Raw genomic sequence first — 20,579 nt, forward strand, 5'->3', positions numbered from 1 at the left:
GTTTTCTGGAAGGGATATATGGATTGGTGTTTCTTCTTTAAATGTTTGATGGGCTTCTGCAGTGAAACTGTTTGGGCCTGTAGATTTTTTTTTTTTCAAAAGGATTAACAGTGAAATAAATTCCATTAATAGTTAAAGGATTAATCAAATTGTCTGTTTCATCTTTGGTGCGTTTTGGTAGTTTGTGATTTTCAAGGAATAGATCCATTTCATCTAATGGATCTGGTTTATGCACATGGAGTTGTTTATAGTATTCTCTTAATATCCTTAGTGTCTGCAGGGTGACATCACATTTTCATTCTCCAAACTGATAATTTGTCTTCTCTATTTCTTTGTTAGTCTAGCTAGATGTTTATCAATTTAAAGAATCTTTTTAAAGAATAACCTACCTTGTGTCTTTAATTTTCTCTGTTGTTCTTCCCTTTTCTATTTGACTGATTTCTGTTGTTATTTTCATAGTTCTTCTTACATTGAATTTATTTTTCTCTTTTTTTCTAATTTCCTAAGGTGGAAACTTAGATTATGGATTTGAGAGCTGCATCCCACAAAGTTTTATATGCTGCATTTTCATTTTTGTTCATTTCAAAACATTTTTTAGTTTTCCTTGCAATGTCCTCCTTAACCCAGGTATTATTTAGAAGTGTGTAGTTTAACTTGTAAGTATTTGGAAATTTTAGCACCATCTCTTTGTTGTTGGTTTCTAATTTTAAATCCCATCTAGGTCAGAGAACATAATATTGTATGATTTCATTCCTTCTAAATTTGTTAATGTTTACTTAACAATGTAGGATATGGTCTGTCTTGGTAAATATTTCTTATGCACTTGGACAGGGGGAGATGGTTATTTGGGATAGAGTATTCAATAAGTGTCAGTTAGGACCAGTTGATGGATGGTGGTTTTCTGTTTACTTGTTGTATTGATTACTGAGAAAGGAATGTTGAAGTATCCAACTAAAATTGTGGATTTGTGTACATCTCCTTTCAATTCTATTAATTTTTGTTTCATGTATTTGAAGTTTTGTTGTCAGGTGCCAACAAACTTAGGTTTGTTACATCTTCATGGTGAACTGACCCTTGTATCAACATGCATTGTCTCTTTTCCTTCTTAATTTTGTGAAGTCTATTGTCTGACGTTAATATAACCACTCCAGCTTTAAGTGGTATTTGCATTACATATCTTTTTACGTCCTTTTACTTTTAACCAGACGTATGTTTCCTGTAGACAGCATTTGGTTGGGTCTTTTTTAAAATTTATATCTTCAATTTGTTTCTTAATTGGTGTGTTTAGGCCCAAATTATTGATATTTAGGTTTAGGTCTACCATTTTATTGTTTTCTGTTTATCCTTTCTGTTTTTTTATTCCTCTATTTCCCTTTTCATGCCTTCTTTTGAATTACTAGTATTTTTAAATTATTCCACTTTGATTTTGTATAGTTTTTTCCAGAGATTGCACTAGAGATTTTAACATACATACTTAAGTTTTTGTAATCTCCTTAAATTAGTATTTTACTGCTTCTTGCTGGTATTCATATTGGATAGTGTATTAGTTTTCTCTTGCCACCATAACAAATCACCACAAACTTAGTGGCTAAAAACAATACCTATTTATTACTTCACAATCTATGTGGGTCACGAGTCTGGTTGGGCCTAACTGAATCTTCTGCCTGCCTGTGTGGTCAGTCGTGCCGACTCTTTGCCACCCCATGGTCTGTGGCCCTCCAGGCTCCTCTGTCCATGGGACTTCCAAGGCAAGAATACTGAAAGGTTGTTGCTAAAACACAAAACATGCTGGGATTCTTGGCCTCTGGGGGAGAAGAATTCAATCTGGGGCCAGAGACGAGGCTTGACCACTCAGAGCTTTTGTGTAATAAAGTTTTATTAAAGTATAAAAGAGATAGAGAAAGCTTCTGACATAGACATCAGAAGGGGACAGAAAGAGTGCCCCCCTGCTAGTCTTTAGCCGGATGTTATATAGCTACTAGCAGTCTGCTAATTTAAAAAAAAAAGGAAATGTCTCAAAACTCAGAGAGTGGCACCAGGCCCCTCCCGCACAAGATGCTTTCTGAGATAATCTTGGCACCAGGTGAGTCATCCCGGGCCATAAAACGATTGATATGATTCTCGAAGAAAAGCAGATTCCCATACAAATATATAGTTTCATTAACAGATTAGGAGAACAATGTATGGGATAACATACTGGTTTGTCAAGTCGGTTCTGAGCCTTTAGGTTTGAGAAAAATTAAGTTCGGGTGGAGCCATAATCTCTTTATGGCAACACAGAATTTTAATTGAAACCTCCTTTTAAATTTGTATAGAGAAGGGGGGAAATATAACACTAGTTTGTTTCCTCCTGCCTCTTGAGAGATTAAATGTCTGACACTTGCAGCCTGTTTCCTCCGTTTGGAGACCCCTGGCCTTCCTGACTGTTACCCTCTCAACACCAGAGTGGGTTGCCATTTCCTCCTCCAGATCTTCCCGACCCAGGGATTGAGTCTGCGCCTCTGGCGCTCCAGGTCGGCTCTTTACCCTGCGCCACCAGGGAAGCCTGCTTCGGGACTCACAAGGCCAAAATCAAGGTGTTTTGTCAGGCTGAAACCACGGGTGTTTCGTGTGTTTTTTTAACTCGAGGCTCTAGGGAAAGATTCGGCTTCCAAGCTTATTAAGATTGTTGCCTGAATTCAGTTCCTTGAAGTTGAAAACGACCCCATTTCCTTCCTTTCAGCTGGGGGCTGCCCTGTGCTCCCAGAAGCTGCCCGCATTCCTGTCCGTGCTTTCCACGCGGCCTCCAACAGGAGGAGGATTGAATCCCCCTCAGGCTTTGAACACCTCTGACTTTTCCTCCTGCCGCATCTCCGAATCCAGTCAGACAAAAATCTCTGCCTTTAAGGATTCATGTGATTAGACTAGGCCAGCTCAATAACCCAGACAGTCCGGATTTTAAAGTCTATAACCTCAATTACATCTGAAGAATGTCTCCTGTCATGTTCACATTTCCCAGGCAACTGGGCATTTGGTAGAGGTGGATATCCTGCTGATTGTAGCTAATTTTCTACTGATCTGTCTTCAAGTTCACAGATTTTGCTCTGTTCTGCTACTAGGACCATCCAGTATATTTTCAAATTTTGATTGATAGTCTTAGTTGAAAACTTTTTAATTGGTGATTTTCTGTAGTTCCTTTTTCTCTGCTGAGACTGTCTGTCTTTTTATTTCTAAGGTCCTTTTCTGATAAGTCCAACATTGGGGTCATCTCAGTGTTTAGACTCTCTTGGTTCTTTGTATGTAGAGTAGCTTTGGATTGTGTCCTGGGCATTTTGAATATTACGTATTTTGAGACTCTAGGTCTTGGTTAAATCCTATGGAAAATGTTGAGTCTTTGTTTTAGGAGGCAGTTGATCCATTTAGGATTAGTTCCAGTATGCCTCTTGTGGACCATTAAAAACAGGAGAACAGCTTTAAGTGGAGTCACTTAATGCTAAAACCCACGTCACCAAACCGAGACTTAGCTACAGTTTCAGCTCTTCCAGAAATGGAATATTAAACCAGTCAATCAGGAATCACCTGATCAGCACGAGTTAGGTAATCAGCCTGATAGACTCTGGCCATCCCCTAAGGAAAGTAGACTTGCAATAACCAAAGCCATTTTCTGCCTGGAATAGCTTCCTTGTGCCTGCTCCCTCCTGCCCCTAAAAGTCCCTCAGAAGGGGCCTGGAGCCCCTTCTGTTTGCTAGATGGATGCTTCTCAATTCATGAATCACAAGAACAAAGCCAACAAGATTTTAAAAACTTACTCAGCTGAATTTTTTTTTTTTTAAACAGTGCCAGAGTTCGATGGTTTTCTGAACTTTTGCAATGTTAGGTCAAGTCTGCCCTAAGCTAGTGCCACCCAGGGGCCAGTCTGAAATCTGAGTGGTCTTCCCAGTAGTGTCGAAGTCACTGGAATACTGTTTGGGGTCAGATCCACACACGTGAGCCTGTGGGATCCGTTTCTCAAGCCTCCCGCTCTGTGTGATTTCTCCCATGCTCTCCAGTGTCCAAGGCCGCCCTTTCCCTGGTCCTCCAGCTGGAAACTGGTGCTCTTGGTCTCCCTGCCCTGCCGCATGCATCCTGCAACCGAGTCTGCTCTGGGGCCAGGTGACAGGGTGAAGAGAGGAAAAAAGGCAAGCGGACTCCTCCTCACCGCACGTGCCTTTCAAACCACAGTTCTCTGGGTCAGGAGTTCCTCTGAGCTTTAAGTGTTTTCCTGGCTTCCACTGCTACTGCTGCCGCTGGGTTTCCACTTCATACGAGGCCTGACCAGGGACAAGACTATATAAGGGGAAAAAAAAGGACAAAAAAGGGATTTCTGTCCTGAAGAGTCCTCCCTCCCTACTCCTCAGACCAAGAAGACAAGGCTGCTTTTGGAGGCCTTTCTTTCCATGTCCACTGCACAGCCCCAGGATTCACGCCGCCTCGGAGACCAGGCCAGCAGATACCAGGGCAAAAAGCAAAACAGGAGGCTTGTCATCAGATTTTTTTATCCCAAATTCTGGTTTCCTCTCCCAGTCCACCTGCTACCACTTCTTTTTGAGAGTCCTCAGAGAGCTGCTTCCTGCATTCCATCCTGGGTTGTTAGTTGCATTCGGGGGAAGGACAGACTATACTTACTCAGTCTTAGAACTGGAACCCTCAGAAATGGTGTTTTTAAAAATAAAGGCTCATTTGTGGAAAAAGGAAAATAAATATAGTGCATCTACAAGACAATCCTCAAGTCAGCACTTTGGTACTGTGGTGTCTTTCCTTCTTTCCAAATAATTTTTGTTCATCATTGAGAAGATACGATTTTGGAACCTCCTTTTTAAGTTATTTTAATATTCAGGATGGGATATGGCAAGACCAGGATTTCGCATCCCAAGTGGGAGACGTTGGAGTTGAGAGGTCCCGAGAGGGTCCAAGCCCACAAATCTTTCTAGACCCTTTGGCAAAATATCGGTAATTCCTTTTCCCTGAAGAAAAAATGTCTTGCTGACAGAGTTGGGGAACACCCAGCGGACACCCCGTGTGAATCGGGCAGACCCCACGCACCCCTATAACCTCACACCCTGGCTCTGTGGTTCACAGCAGAGTGGGGAGCCAGGAGTGGCAGAACCCCAAGAATTAGGAGGTGAGAACTTGTCCTGCTGTCCCATCTTTGTGCAAGATGGTTGCTGTAACCTGAATGTGTCTTCCTAAAATTCACGTGTTGACGATGGGAGGTGGGGCCTTTGGGGGGTAATTAGGCAATGAGGCCACAAGAGTGGAGCCCTCGTGAATGGGATTATTCCCTTTATAAATGAAGCCTGTGACCCAGAAGCAGGCCCTCACCCAATCATGCTGACACCCTGGCCTCAGACTTCCAGCCTCCAGAACTGGGAGCAATACCTTTCTGTGGTTCATAAGCCACCTGTCTGTGGCATTTCACTACAGCAGCTGGCCAGCTACGGCCATCTCTTTGGGCTTCCGTTTTCTGTATGTATAAGGGTTGCACTAGATCACCTGGGAGACCTGGCAGAGGTGTGAAGGGTTCCTGGTTCATCTACTGGCAAGGTTGCTTCGGCTGATTTGATGTTGGGCTACAGTGTAAGAAGCATGGACAAGGGGCCTTCCGCCAAAGAAAGTTTCAAGATGTAAAGAGAAGTGCCCAGCCCAGGCAACAAAAACTGCCTGGTGGTGTTCAGAGGAGGCAGGAGGCACATGGTGGCCATGGCAGTCAGGAGGATGCAGATGGAAGCTGAGATACCGGGAGGCCATTATCAGAAGTGTTTACTGTACCATCGTGGTCCTTGCCCGATCTAAACCTGCCATGGCGCGCCACGGTATTCTGTGTCATTTCCCACAAGTATTTACCACTGAACAGGAACAGTGTGATGATGGTCGGTTCCTGGCATCCCTGAGCTGATTCGGGAGCAACAGTCCTCGTTTGCCCTGGCCCCCCTGGAATGAGAATCCAAGGCCCCCCTGGGGAGGGTGGGCGGGGGCCCCCTGGCAGCTGGGGCTGAGACAAGGCAGCCGCTTTGTTCTGAATCCACAATGGCAGGATGCCCAGCACAGGGCCAGCTTCCTCCGAGGCAGGGCAAGGGGGTGGGAGCCGGGCCGAGGGCATGCCCTGGGGCCCTGGGTGAGCAGGGGAAGCCTGCAGGGCGGGAGCGCACAGCACGAGAAGTCTTGGGAGAGGAACTGGGAGGCACCTGGAGTGAGCCAGTCTGCTCACATGGCTCAAGGACCTAGTAGGTTTGTGAAATAAAATTCATGCCCTATGGCAAGACAGGACCAAGCTAAACATGGTAAACTCTTCTCTGCCTTTCTGGCCCCTCTCCCCGAACTGTGCATTCTGCATCTGCACGTACGCATCAACCAGAACACTCCATCGGCAGAAATACCTTCTCAACCACAAAGAGCAGCATTTCTCCCAGCATCAAGACAACTCCTCAAAAGATAACGCTCCTTCTTGAAACTTGTAAGGGGTCACATGATCCACCACGGCGACGCTTAGACCCGGATTACGTGAACTGTCAATAATATGTCATTTGATGTACAGCCCTCTGTCTCAAAAATACTTACATAACTGTTCCCTGACGCCTAACAGGCAGAACAATTCTCAGAGCTTTCTGAGATGCTCTTCCTGGGTTACAGTCTTCAAACTCAGTGCAAATAAAAATTTTCATTTCTTTCTTAGATCGACTGGTTCATTTTTCTTCCAGTCTCAGGCACTATCGCTAAGCACTTGCCCCATATTAGCCGCTGCAGCCTCCCAGAGCTAGACAGGCTGGTGAGACTCTGCCCCCGCCCTCCCCTTAACACACAAGAGGCACAGGAGGGGAAAACCCCTGCCCAGGATCACACAGCTCAGATATGCCAGGGCTGGGGTTCGAACCCAGGTCCGACCCTGCTTTTGACTGGCGTTATCTCCCGCCCACTCCATCCACACCAGGTTCTGCGCTGGTGCAGGGGAGACAGCGCTGAGCAGACAGCTCAGTGACAAACCAGTTCTGAGAGCGGGCCGTGCCGGCAGCCCTGCCTGGAGAGGTGCAGGGAGCTGGGGTGAGCTTCGACTGTGGCTGTCAACCCACACGGGTGTGGGGTGGGGAAGGGTGGGGTAGGGAACCGCCCCCAAGGAAGGTCACATCTGTCATCCCGAGAAGGCCTCCCAGCCTGGACTCCCTCCCCAGAGGGAGGCTGGGGAGGCCAAGTGACTCCCCAGGAGGCAACAGGACAAGTTGGAAGCAGAGCCCAGAGGGCTGTCCATGGGAATCACCACCTAGGCCCCTCACTGTGAGGTTCTCTGTGAAGCCAGGGGAAACCAGACAGGCCAGACGGCGAGAAAGGGGATCAGGACACCCCCAGGCTTTCTGACCCCCAGGCCAGTGTCCTCCGCGCCCACTGCAGCAGGCAGTGATTAGGAGGGGGGTACCTCCAACTCAGGGAAACACCTCAGTGCTGGGTGGTCCCCAGTTCAAGCACTGCTCCAACTCCCCCCTGCCCCCCCCACCCCCACCAGGGATAGGCTTTGATCAGACAGGAGGCTCACTCTGAAGCCAAGCATTCCCCGGGGCCCAGGGCGCTGCAGGAGGCGCCTTGAAAGGGGAAGGGTCCTGAGGACCAGGGGGGCACCGCCCGCCGGAAACCATCCGTCCTCTGTCCCGCCTGGCTGAGCCTCAGGGTGGAGCCCAGGGGTATCCAGGCTGCCCCAGGACAGGGCTGGGCTGGTGGCTTCTCTGACTCACACAGAGGGTGGGTGTACAGTGACTCAGCCGAGGCCCACTCCCCCTCCGCTAGACCCGCCTGCACAGAGGCCAGGGCAGGCAACCCCACACCAGTCCTGCCTGTGCCTGGTACTCCGCAGGCCCTCGCTGCCCCCGCCCCATCCTGGGGCCGACCTTCCGTGTAGCCCTGACCACGAATTCCAGCTACATGAAGGAATGAATGAGTCTTCATTGAGTCCTGGCCTGGCCAAGCTCCCATCCTCCCATTTTGCAGATGGGCCTAGAGCCTCAGAGAGAGTGGGTGACTAGCTCACGCTAGGGGCCAAGCCCACTGGCCCCATCGTCCCCTCTCCACCCCTGGCCCTGCCCACCAGGTCCTCACTGGAAATCCTCTCCCCGGGGATCATCAGCCCATTTTGCAGATCTGGAAACCAAGGCTCAGAGAGGGGAGGTACCTGCCCCAGGCACAGTGAGGCGGGCAGAGTGGGATTAGGTCCCCAGTGTCTCTAACCCAGGCAGGGACCTTGCGGTTTTCAACAGGCAGCCTGCAGTACAGACAGGTGGGTGGCTGGAGTTAAATGCCTACAGCCAAGGGAAGGATGGCAAGTGAGGCGGCTAGGCCAGGCCAGCTCCCCGACGCTCTACCCCACCTGCCCCCCAGGGCTCCTCCTTCCATGGAACCACCCCACTCCTTGCCCTCTGTCCCTGGGCACAGCCCCTCACCCAGGCCTTTCCTTCCTTAGGCTTCTTTTCTAGTTTTTCTTTTAGAGGAGAGTTGTACAGTTTGGGTTTTCACCCCCAGGCAAGGGTTTAGCCATGAGAAGGGAGAAGCTGATGTAGCAGGAGGACCACAGACCGGGGACCAGCATGTGCGGAGATTCCAGTGGGCTGCCGGGGGTCACGGGGGACCTGATGGAAGCAGGTGTGGATTGAAGGAGGCGCTGATGCTGGGAAAGACTGAGAGCAGGAGGAGAAGGGGTCGACAGAGAATGAGATGGTTGGATGGCATCACCGACACAATGGGCATTAAGTTTGAGCCAGCTCCGGGAGAGAGTGGAGGACAGAGGAGCCTGGCTTGCTGCAGTCCATGGGGTTGCAAAGAGTCGGACATGACTTAGCAACTGAACAATGACAGTGGAGGGGAGAGGGGAGAGGCCACGGGGCTAGGCCTGACCTTGCCCCACGAGCAGCGTGGAGCCACAGAGACCATGTGTTTTAAGAGATTCCCCTCGAGGCTGTGGGAAGATGGTGTGAGGAGTCAGAGCAGCGGGCTGGGGGGATGGCGGGGCTGGCCAGGCCCCAGTGAGGAGGCAGGAGGTCCTTGTTTCTGGGTGGGCGCTACCCCGCGGAATGACACAGATGTACAAGCAAAAATAGTTTATTTGAGGACGGAAGACCCAACGTTGGGGGGCCCAGGGCTGAGGCCACAGCAGCTGCCTGGAGTTGGCACAGACAACCCTAGCTCCCTAGGGAAGCCCAGTAGCAAAGATGCCCTTCCCTGGGCCCCCTAGCTGCCTCCCCCACTTCCTGGAGGAAGGATTGTGCGACTGCCAAGAATCATCGCCATCATCACCACCATCACCGTCAAAACGTTGGTGAGGTTTTCCGAGCTTAGCCAGCAATTTTCAGCGCAGTACTTGACCCTAATCGTCCTAAGTACTCTGACAACCACAGCGACTGTGCCTGGACCCACCACCCAGTGGTGAGTGGGGTCTGTGATGAAGAGAGGCAGGCGGGGAGAGGAGCCGGGGCTCTCTAGGAGACCCCATCGCAGCCTCCACAGCCAGCCCGCAGGAAGACCCGTCTCCCCCGACGGCCCCAGCGGCTGCCCGCTCTCCCGTGGCCACGGGCGGAGGCTGGATTCGGGCAGGGGCGGTCCCGGGTGGCCCCTGTGTTCCATCAGGTCTCAGAGACCCTTGCCAGGCTGTTCCCTCCGCCGGAAGCCCCGGCGGGTAGCCCAGGAGGCCACGAACTCGCAGTTGTGGTAGAGGAACATTCCAGAAAGCGTGAGCGCCACGCCCAGGTAGCTGAGGGCGCTGAGGCGGCTGCCGAAGAGCAGCCGGGACAGGACGAGGTTGCCCACGACGGTGAGGTTGCCTAGGACGTGGACCGTGAGGGCCGAGGTGAGGGCCAGCAGGGAGAAGCTGGCCAGGTTGTAGACCACGGACAGGAGGCAGCTGAGCAGGACGCAGGCCCAGAGGCGGGAGTCGGCGGGCGCGGCCGGCGGCGCCACGCCGGCCTCCAGCACCAGGGCGGCGCCGGCCAGCAGGCAGAAGCTGGGCAGCGAGGTGGCGTAGAGCAGGGTCACCGCGTCCAGCCGCTCTTCCTGCAGCAGGGCACCTGCAACCAGGGCAACACGCGTCAGCACCCGGCGCCAGACGACCCCCCGCGAGGCCAGCCTGCCCCCGCCCCGCCGGCAGAACCGGGGGCTCCCGCTCTGTGAGGGGAAGCTCAGGCCGCCGGGGTGGTGACCCGGTCCGCTCCTGGCCCGCTGTGACCTGGCCCTTAACCTCTGGAGGCCTAGGATTCCTCACCTGCAGAGTCAGAGGATAAGAAAACCCCGTGCATGCTATGTCGCTTCAGTCCTGTCCGACTCTTTGCGACCCCATGGACTGTAGCCCGCCAGGCTCTTCTGTCCCTGGGATTCTCCAGGCAAGAAGACTGGAGAGGGTCGACATGCCCTTCTCCAGGGGATCTTCCCAACCCAGGGATGGAACCCAAGTCCCCCGTGTCCCCTGCATTGGCAGTTGGGTTCTTTACCGCTAGCGCAAACCTAGGAAGCCCCCACAAAACCTTAAATATGCAGATTAAAATAATGTACATAAAGCCCTTATCAGGTAAGCTGCAGTCAGTAAATGTAAAAAGACGAGAGAAATAAGCCCGTTATCACTGACTCCTCCCACAAGCTGAAACAATAATCTGTGATATCAATAAACGTGAAAAAAAAATCTTCAGGGGCTCCCCAGGCCCTGGAGAAAAACATCCTGGACTCGTAACCAGCTTTAAAGGTGTTGAGCCAAGGGGCCCCAAGTCTGCTTTCTTGGCTTCGGCCGTTCTGGCACCCCCAGCCCCACAGTGTGGCTCCCACCTTGCTCCCTCCAGCACTCCCAGCTCTGCCGCGTACTAGCTATGTGGGCCTTTACGTTACAAGGGAAAGAGTTTGAAAATATTCAGAACCGTCTGAGTCACGTGTTGAATCACTTGTGACGCCCGGGATGACAGACACAACAACGAGGTCATTGTTGTGCCCAGCTGTCACTCACTGTGTGTGTGTTTTGTGAAGATTTTTTTTTTAATGTGGACCATTTTTAAAGTCCTTATTGAATTTGTTACAATATTGCTTCTGTTTTATGTTTTGATCTCTTGGCCAAGAGGCACCTGGGATCTTAGTTCCCCGACAAGGGATTGAACCTGCACGCCCTGCCTTGGGAGGTGAAGTCTTAACCAGTGGACCACCCGGGAAAGTCCCTGTCAGTCACGGTTTACCGCAGATAGTGAGCACCTTGAGCTAAGGACGCTGGAGCTTGTCAAGACAAATCCAGGACACAGAGGAAACGGTGGGCTTTGCAAGGAAAGAGGGCATCCTAGCATCTTGCACATGTGCGCCTGTGTGTGTGTGCACAGGCTACCACCCAGCTGGTTCACAAGGAAGCAGGGCCCATCATAAAATCTCACATGGCTGAGCTGAAATGACAGTACTTGCAAAGAGGCAACGGTGGTTTTGTGCCTTCTCCAAGTTTTCAGGGAGAGAGATGAGTAAGGTCTCCCCACCCCCCTCCCAGGGCTCTCTCGGCCTCTGTGTGTTTTCTGACACACACTTTCCAGAGAACCACAGAGGCGCTTACTCATAGGCCATGCTTAGAATAGGAAATCTTATTTCTCTCTCGATTTCATTTTGATGTTTTGGCTTTGTTCTCTAGGCAACAGTCCTTCTGTCAAGCATTTCTAGAAATGAACAGATAACTGGAATGCCTCCTGTTTGGCTGCTCCAAATTTAGCACCATTACGAGCTGCCTGTGGCCCACGTGTTCACGGTGCAATCACTGGAAGGTGGTTAGGATTGCAGGTGAACTTCACCTTCGGCGAATTTCACTCTCTGAGAGGCAGGCAGGCAGGTCCTAACTTCCCCGCTCGGCCCCGTGCACCTGTTCTGTAATCCGTCCAGCCCTCCGCCTCCCCCTGTCCCCGACACTGTCCCCTCCAGTCCAGGAAAAGAGCCAGTTACCCCACCAGCCTGTCATCCGGCCTCCTCAGCGACCCCTCCCCTGACTGCTTACCCCAAACCCTTCATTTCAGCCTCTCCTCCTTCAAAGGCATTTCCGTTTCATCATCTGAACACGCCACACTTCAGCCACATGCAGACTAACGCCCTCTGGACTCCATTCTGCTGGCTTCAGGCTTATCCCACCTCTGCTCCATCACAAGCTGTGTGATATCACACAGGTCACCCTCTCTCTACGCCTGTCCCCTCGCGGGAGCATGGGCAAAGTGACAACATGCCCTCACCGGGGCGTGTGAGGTGCTGAGCACAGGACCTGTGCCCAGGGGCAACTGCTGCCCATGGCGGCTGTCATGACCCCCTACGTGCAACCCCGCTGGCTGACACCCGCACCCTGGCAGGGCTTGCGTCCCGCTCCCAGAATGCCCTTTCCTGCTCTGGCCGCGTGAAGAACTGGGCACAGCATGGGCCTATACTCAGGGCTCGGCTGTCACCATCACTGCCTGCCTCCTCCCCCAGGCAGCCTTCTCTGGTCTCCCCAAGAAGTAGCCATCCCAATCACAGCTGTGCCCACCTTGGCTCTAGCACTTTCTTCCCTGCTTTGTGATCGCTCCTTCTGAGGGTGTCTCCCCACCAGCCTGAGAGCTCAGCGGATGGGAATGGGGTCAACCTGATGCAGGTGGGTGTAGCTGAGGACAAGTCTCAGCACGCTGGCACCCCATCTCCCAGCCTTTCTGTGAGTGGAGCGGTAGATCACTCCTCTCCACGTGTGGTCCCCCCAGGCCTGCAACTGGCCCAGGAAGGAGGGAAGCTGCTGGGCACTCCTCTTCCTGGACTGTCATCCTCTGCTCCCTTGGAGTCTGCCATCAGGAAAGGAGCTGGTGTCAGTCACTCACATTCTAGTCTAAATTTGGCCCTGGTGACTTTCCTGGAAAGTCTGAGAGTAGTAAGCTTCTCTTGTCCAAAACCCACCTCATCCCTTGACTCCAGTCTGTTCTGACCCACCTCTGCGCTGGGCTCCCATCTCTGTTAGTGGGGCCTCCAGCCTCCTAAGCTCTCCCCTGAGCATCCTGAGTCAAGTAGCTTAAGTAGCCTACCAATTCTTCATCAGACCATTAATAAATTCACCGCTTACATGGTACCTTACCTGCGCCAGGCCCCAAGTCAAGTGCTGGGGACGTGGAGCTGCCCCAAAGCTAGGCCATGCCCCCTCGGAGCTCCTGCCTGGTGGGAGGCAGACAGGTAACCAAGTGGCTATAATATCAATACAAGGCACGTGGGGACCTGATAGGGGATGCAGAGGGCCCTGTGGGAGCCCGGAGCAAGCATCCAATCTGCCTCAGGGGCAGGCAGGCGACAAGGAGGGAGCTGGCAGAGCCGAGGAGCAGCCTGGTGCCAGGCACCTGCCAGCCCCTGTCCGTGTGCCTGAGGCCTGGCTGGCCACAGCCTGTCCTGCTGGCCAGGGATCCTCTGGGGTGAGGAGGCTGGGCCTCAGCGGGTGCGGTGTGGGCCTTAGGTTGAGGCCTTCCCAGCCTTCTGGCCCTGCTCAGGGTGGGGCACAAGGTCAAGTTTCCCACTGACTCATGCCCAGAGCTCAGGCCCCAGCTCTCAAGTAACCTGAAGGCAAAAATAGAACTGGGCTCTGGCCCTGCCTCAGGGCCCTGGAAGATGGGGACAGGGCCTCTGGGTCCTGATTCCAGGGCAGGCCTGAGCTCTGACTTCAACCTTTCCTGGCTGCAGGCTGCCCTAACCCCAGCCCAATGACCTTGGAGCAACCCTTTCCCTCTTCCAGGCCTGGGTCATAGGATCTCAGAGCCGAAAGGGAGGGAGAGCAAGAAAGCCCTTTGACTCTATCAACTCTGACCTCTTCTACCAAACAGATAGGGAGACTGAGGCCCAGACAAGATCCAGATCTGCCCCAGGTCGCCCAGGAAGTATGAGCCAACATGTGGCTGGAACGCAGGCCTCCCTACCGAGTGGGCGCAGAGACAGGGTGGGGGCTGTGACTCAAAGAACCCTCAGTAGGACAGGCAGGAAAGTGATCTCCACCCTCCAGCAGAGTGATTTCGCAGGGTCTGGGTTTGGAGTCTCTGCCCTACCCTCTGCCCAGAGCCCCCAGCCCCCTTCCATCAGAGCTGAGGTCCAGAGTCACATGGACCAGGATTCCAGTCCTTTGGAGCTGTCTGACTCTGGACAAATCATGAATTTCTCTGGGTCTCAGTTCCATCATCTGTAAAATCGGGACGAAAGTAGTGGTTGCCGTGACAATTCAAAGTCAACACCTAGCATAGGGCCTGTTACACTGCAGCTCCCAGAAGACACCACCCCTTCCCAGATTTAGCAAGCCCCACTTCCAAATCCTGGTTTACCGTCTTGTCCTCTTTCTCTCCCACCGGTTCCCACTGTCAAGCCTCCCTCTGCATCCACAGTCTTATGCCACATCTCTAGGACAGCATGGACTCTGCCTGAGTGAAGTGAAAATCGCTCAGTTGAGCCTGACTCTTTGGAACCCCCATGGACTGCAGCCCGCCAGGCTCTTCCGTCCATGGGATTCTCCAAGCAAGAATACTGGAGTGGGTTGCCATGCCCTTCTCCAGAGGATCTTCCCCACCCAGGGATTGGACATGGGTCTCTTGCATTGGAGGCAGATTCTTTACAGTCTGACTGGGTTCAAATCTTGCCTCCGCTGCCCCTCTACGTGTCAAATGGGGACAAAGCCGGTTGGGCCTCTAAAGCCCAAGTTTGGGGCCTGGAAATCACTGAGCTGTTGGACCTTTCTGAGCCTCAGTTCCTGGCTCTTCCAAAGCCACGTGCCTCAGTTTGGGCATCAGTAAAATGGGATAGCAGCCATACCCCCTCACAGGGTCCCCCAGGCCACATTCCCACACTCCCACCCGGGTCCCCACCGCCTCAACCAGTGACTTAGGTTACTCACTCTGCTGAATGGACTTGAGGCCACGGAGGCAGGTGGCCGCCAGCAGGAAACCGCAGCCAGCCGGGGGCGTCCGGAGCTCTCCGGCCAGGCTGCAGGCGGCCCCCAGGCAGAGCGGGCCCATGGCCGCAAACTGCAGCGGGTGGTGGCGCCGGCCGAGCAGCAGCGCGGACAGGGCCAGCGTGATGAGCGGCGTGGTGGTGGTGGCCAGCTGTGCCAGGTCCAGGGGCACGGCGCTCAGGCCCACGTTGCCGCAAGCCATTGAGACGCCGAAGGTGAGGCTGAGCAGCAACACCTGGCGGCGGGTCTGCCCGGGCAAGGGGCGCCGCGCCCCCCGGTGGCAGGCCAGTGCGGCCGCCAGCATGTGCAGCGCCGACAGCAGCAGGGGCCGCCCGAAGCCGTGCACCGTGAAAATCCACTTGTTGAGGCTCGACATGCTGGCTCCCGCCAGCAGCCACACCAACGCAGCCACGGCCACCCGGGCCCGGCCAGGCCGCCGAAGGGCCTGCGGGGTGTCAGGGGGCCACTCGGCGGACCCGGCCCACCGAGCGCCGCCAGCCACCGCCACTGCCTCGGCAGAGGTCATCCTGCCGTCATGGTGCTCCGGCGGGCAGCGGCACATGGGTACCAGTGGGGCCGCGGCAGGAGGCCGGCTCCCCGGTGACCAGCTCTGGGCCACCAGAGAGCCCCACCTTGGACCCGCCCCGTCTCAGGCAGGTGCGGGCACAGCCTCTGGCGCCCAGGCTGCGGTAGCGGAGGTCCAGGAGCTATGCGGTGTCCTCGGTTCAGGGAGGCCAGAGCCCAGGTCGCTTCAGCTGGGATGCCAGGCTCTCTGGTGCTCGAGCCTGGCCTAGTAAGCGCTGGGCACCTCTGCCCGTGCCAGGCGAAGTCTCCACTCTCCTCCCGCCCGAGTGACCACGCTACGCTTAGACGGAATCCTCCATCCCGTTTCTCTTAGGTCCAGTCCCTGCCTGGGTCCTCCGGCTTGTTCACGCCAGGCCTGGTGGGGGGCGATCCGGGCTCCCGCGCCGGGTTGGTGCCGGTGTGTCCGGCTCGCTGCGTCCTACACTGCCCAGGCCCAGCAGCGGGCAGACGCGCCGGCCCCGCACTCCGGCCGGTGTCAGGCGGCGAGTTCGGCTCAGCTCGGCTCCGGCAGGGCCTCCGCTGTGGCTCCGGCTCCCGGCGGCTCCGGCAGCGGCGGCGGCTCCCGCCAGGCTCGGGCGGAGAGCGAGGCTCCGCACTCTAGGCCCCGCCTCCGCGGCCGCCCCACGCGCCCCACCCGGAAAACTGGGCAGAGCCCGGGGGCGCCACCTCGGGTCAGGCCCCGCCCCCGGAGCCGGGAGGGCCGTCTCGCCCCGCCCCCACGCCGCCAGCTCGGGGCTCCTCCTCTGTCCGCAGACCACCCCCCCCACCCCCAGCCGGAGTGGTCAGCCTGTCCGTCCTCTTCCCCGCATCAGTGGGGGATCAGGCCCCGCCCACCCAGCACCAAGGCAAGCCCCCCATAGAGACGAACACAGAGCGGGAAGACCCTGGGGTATCTTTCTGATGAAAAACTCTTAACCTCTCAGGAGATTCCATCTTCAAGGACACCCCCTGCCCCAGGAGACTTCAGCCTAGGACCAGTCTCGGGACCACCTAATCTCTGGCCACAGTTATCCCGTGGGACCTCAGCATCCAGAAGAATTGGCCCACCGGGCCCTTAATACCCCTCCCTCGCCCCTCCCTAACCCCAACCCCTCCTCCCTCTCCCAGCCCGGGGCGGGCCCCCCTCCAGACAGGCAGAGGGGAGCTGAATCACCGCGGCCACCGGCAGCTGCGGAAGCAGGGTCCCGCCGGCCGCTCTATCCCTGGCCAGCAGCCCCTGACCCATCCCCTGCGTACTCAGAGCTGACTCATAGCTGAACTTTCCTGGGGTCCACCCTCTGCCCCTGCTGGCAGGACAGAGAGCTCTAGGTGGGCCAGGAGCCAGAGCAGCTGCCACTAAGCTTTTGCCCCTGCCTGGGTCTTGGCTTTCCCATCGGAACAGACGGGCTGCTCTCTGAACTCAGGGCTGGGTAAACAGCACACCCCAGAAGCAGGACAGACTGATCGGAATTCCAAGCTGGGAACTCCCCTCTGAGCTCTGGAGTCCAAGTGTGCAAGGATCACAGGTGCCCACGGCCCGCTGTGAGTGAGCCCCTTTGCTGACAGCTTCCTCCTCTGTGGAAGCTCCTGTCCCCGGGGCCACGGTTCAACCCCCCCAGCCTTGTCTGACTGGCAAGCCCTTGATGACAACAACCTGTCTGAAGGAACGAGACCGCAAAGGGGGAGCGCTTAGCTCGGTCCATGGCGCCCCCTGGTGGTCAGAGTGCAGAATGGCTGCAGATGTCCCCTAATCCCCATCCCATCGCAATCCTTGGACTGAAATGAAAAACCCCCAGCCCGGCTGTTGATTCATACCAGCTGAATCAGATACCCTCTGGTGTGTCCAGGAATGTGTTTTTTTTCATTTGCCTTTGGTGATTCTGAGGGCCGCAAGAGCCTGCAAATAGTCCAAATTGTAGGGCAGGAGATTTCCAGATAAAGGACCAAAATATGCAGAAATTAATATTTAGACAGGGTTTCTCCAGGAGGGGTTATGGGAGGGAAATTGAGCCAGCCAAGGGGCATCTCCCCTCCCGCGACATTTTCTGAAGAGGAGGAATCAGGGCCCCTATGAGTTAGATTATTTTTGAGATTTTTGTCAGTTTTCCATTAAGCTTCCTTTAATTTAAAAACAAACAAAACAGCAATGAATTAAATGCAGGAGACACGGTTTTGGTCCCTGGGTCGGGAAGATCCCCTGGAGAAGGTCATGACTGAGCAACTTTCACTTTGAAGTGAAGTGAAGTCATTCAGTCTTGTCTGATTCTTTGCGACCCCGTGGACTGTAACCTACCAGGCTCCTCCATCTGTGGGATTCTCCAGGCAAGAATACTGGAGTGGGTTGCCATTTCCTTCTCCACGGGATCTTCCCAACTCAGGGATCGAACCGAGGTCTCCCACATTGCGGGCAGATGCTTTACCCTCTGAGCCACCAGTGAAGCTTTCACTTCAGTACTTTTTAATTCATTCCATCCACTCATCCAATTGCTCAGTTGTGTCCGACTCTTTTCGACCCCATGGACTGTAGCCTGCCAGGCTCCTCTGTCCATGGGGATTCTCCAGGAAAGAATACTGGAGTGGGTAGCCTTTCCCTTCTCCAGGGGATCTTCCCAACCCAGGGATGGAACCCAGATCTCCCGCATTGCAGGTGGATTCTTTACCAGCTGAGCCACAAGGGAAGCCCAAGAATGCTGGAGTGGGTAGCCTGTCCCTTCTCCAGCAGATCTTCCTGACCCAGGAATCAAACTGGGGCCTTCCGAATTGCAGGTGGATTCTTTACCAACTGAGCTATCAGGGAAGCCCTCGAAAATAATTACCCCCACCCTCCATCTTCTCAGAGCTGAGGCAGTGGGGAGTGGTAGGCAGTGTCAACACTCTCTAAGACTTCCACAAAGCCTTTGACCTGCCCTGCCTGGTGAGAGGTGAGCTATGAGGAAAGAGGATTGGCCAAGACGAGGCCTGGGTAGGCCTTGGTGGGAGGGAGAGAGCGGTACACCCCGGGGTGGGAGTGGGGGCAAGGGGGAGGGGCTCGTGCTGCTGGGGTGGTGGGGGTGGGTTCAGACCAGGGCTGTCCAGCTCCTGAGCCCTAGTTTTCAACCTGCCTTGACCTTCAGGCAGCAAGGCTCTCTGCAGGATATTCCCCTCGTGGAAGAATAAGGGGGTGCGCCTAGCTTCACAGAGCACAGCAGGGGCTCCTTCACACTCCTTGGCCCCCCCAAAACCCAGACCAGCCTTGAGGAGCCTGCCCCGCCCACAGGCTCCCAGATCCCTCAGGTCTGAGTACTACCCTTAGGGCACCCACCCCCTAACCCCCCACCCCAGCTGCTGCAGAAAGCAGGTGATTCAGCGAGGGATCGTGGGGGCACGGGAGGGAAGAAGCACCCATTTCCAGCAACTCGGCTGCAGAGGCTGTGGGACAGGTCTCTGCATGTCCCCAGCCCAGCCATTCGCTGCGGGGCCTCAGCCTTCCTGTCTGTGATCTGCCGTGGGCTCACAGGCTTGACCGGAGGCGCCTGCCCACAGCTGTGGCCTGGGGAACAGGTGGCTCGAGGGGACGTGGCTTGTCTGCAGTCTCTAAACGTGGGGCAGACACAAACCTGGGCCCCATTCCCAGGGAGGGCACCTGCTCACGACAGTTCTTTTCCTTTTTTTCACTTTTTGGCCTCGACCAGGGATCCGAACCCACGCCCCACACAGTGCAAGTGCAGAGTCTGAACCACTGGACGGCCAGGGAAGTCCCCATCGGATCCTTACTGTGGACGTGACTGTCCTCACCCACCCCCTCTCAGGGTCCCTGCAGATGGAGCCAGACTGGACACCTGACCCAGTGCCCAGGGGTTGGCTGTGTCGGTCGGACCCTTCCCCAAGCTTTGGGACACAGGCTGAGAAAATAAAAGGGGGCTGGCAAACTGACCATGCTCAGAGGAAGCTGACCGAGAGGCGGCCGAGGAGACAGCCTGAGTGGGTGCAGGGCAAGGACCGAGCTTCCCAACGTCCACCGCCCTGCCCCCACCTCTGCGGCCCTCACTTGGTGGGCTGAGCCTTTTCAGCAAACGTCCTTTGATTGGAGCGGGATTCAGGAGCTTCCTGCTTCTTAGAGCCAAACACACCCCACTAAGACAGTCCCTCGGGAGGGAGGACCACACCCAGACCGTGGACCACCGAGGGTCCTTTACATCAACCCCCCAGCCCATAGCCTGGCCTGGGACCCGCCCCAGCCAGCACCCTCCCATGGGAGGGGCCTGGCTTCCTGGGGTTGGGGGGGCAGCAAGGCAGTGCAGGGGCAAAGGCTGGGGTCAGTGGGTGAGGGTCTTGGCACTGACACCCCTGTGTGACCTGAAGCAAGCCGCAGACGTCTCTGAGCCTTCACCTTTCTGTGAAGGGGTCACAGGGCTGGTCCCAAATCCCGCTCTGGAGCACCCTTGGCCTCGATCAAGGAGGGACAGGGGAGCCAGCACTCTGTGGGGCTGGGCATGGACACTTCACCTTAAACACAGAGGTCCTGTTTTCATTTGGCTTTCAGATCCTTTGATGTTTGTCTCAATATCAAGGCAGTTTCTATTTTTGAAGGTTTTTTTCTGATATGAAATACTTTAAAGTCTTTATTGCATCTGTTAAAATGTTGCTTCTGTTTTATGATTTGGTTTTTTGACTACAAGGCACGTGGGATCAAACCTGCACCCCCTGCATTGGAAGGCGAAGTCCTAACCGTTGGACCACCACGGAAGTCCCTTCAAAGCATTTCTTAAATTGCCTGCTTCTCTCACCTGCCCAGACCCTAAATATTGGAGGAAGAAGCACATGTTTAATCTATGGTGTTGCCGACTCCATGAGAGTCATGGTAAAACCTGACGTGCTGTCAGAGGGCCCCTCCCAGGGCAGCCCTTTTCCTAACCTTGGTGAGAGGGGGCTGATGGGGTGCCTCCCTGGCCTGAACCCCACTTTCCAGAGGGGAACCTAGAACCCAGCCTTTCTCGCTGACAGGCAGAGTCACCACCCCACTGGCAGCTGAGGCCCTGACCGTCCTCTGAGGAAAAGCTTGGGGGTCCCCGGCCTCCGGTTGAATTTGGACTCTGCCATGTAATCC

At 54.7% G+C, this 20,579-nt stretch overlaps 1 protein-coding gene across 1 annotated transcript; it reads right to left on the reverse strand.

The window, feature by feature from the left end:
* Positions 1–9,080: 9,080 nt before the first annotated feature.
* Positions 9,081–16,268, reverse strand: SLC35E4 (solute carrier family 35 member E4). Its single transcript, XM_043436478.1, has 2 exons — positions 14,873–16,268; positions 9,081–10,058 (listed from the first exon to the last, which is right to left on the reverse strand). The coding sequence occupies exons 1-2, from the start codon at positions 15,489–15,491 to the stop codon at positions 9,625–9,627; spliced, it is 1,053 nt and encodes a 350-aa protein (XP_043292413.1). The 5' UTR covers positions 15,492–16,268; the 3' UTR covers positions 9,081–9,624.
* Positions 16,269–20,579: the final 4,311 nt, after the last annotated feature.

Source organism: Cervus canadensis, chromosome 1 (genome assembly GCF_019320065.1).
Source record: "Cervus canadensis isolate Bull #8, Minnesota chromosome 1, ASM1932006v1, whole genome shotgun sequence".
Taxonomy (NCBI): domain Eukaryota; kingdom Metazoa; phylum Chordata; class Mammalia; order Artiodactyla; family Cervidae; genus Cervus; species Cervus canadensis.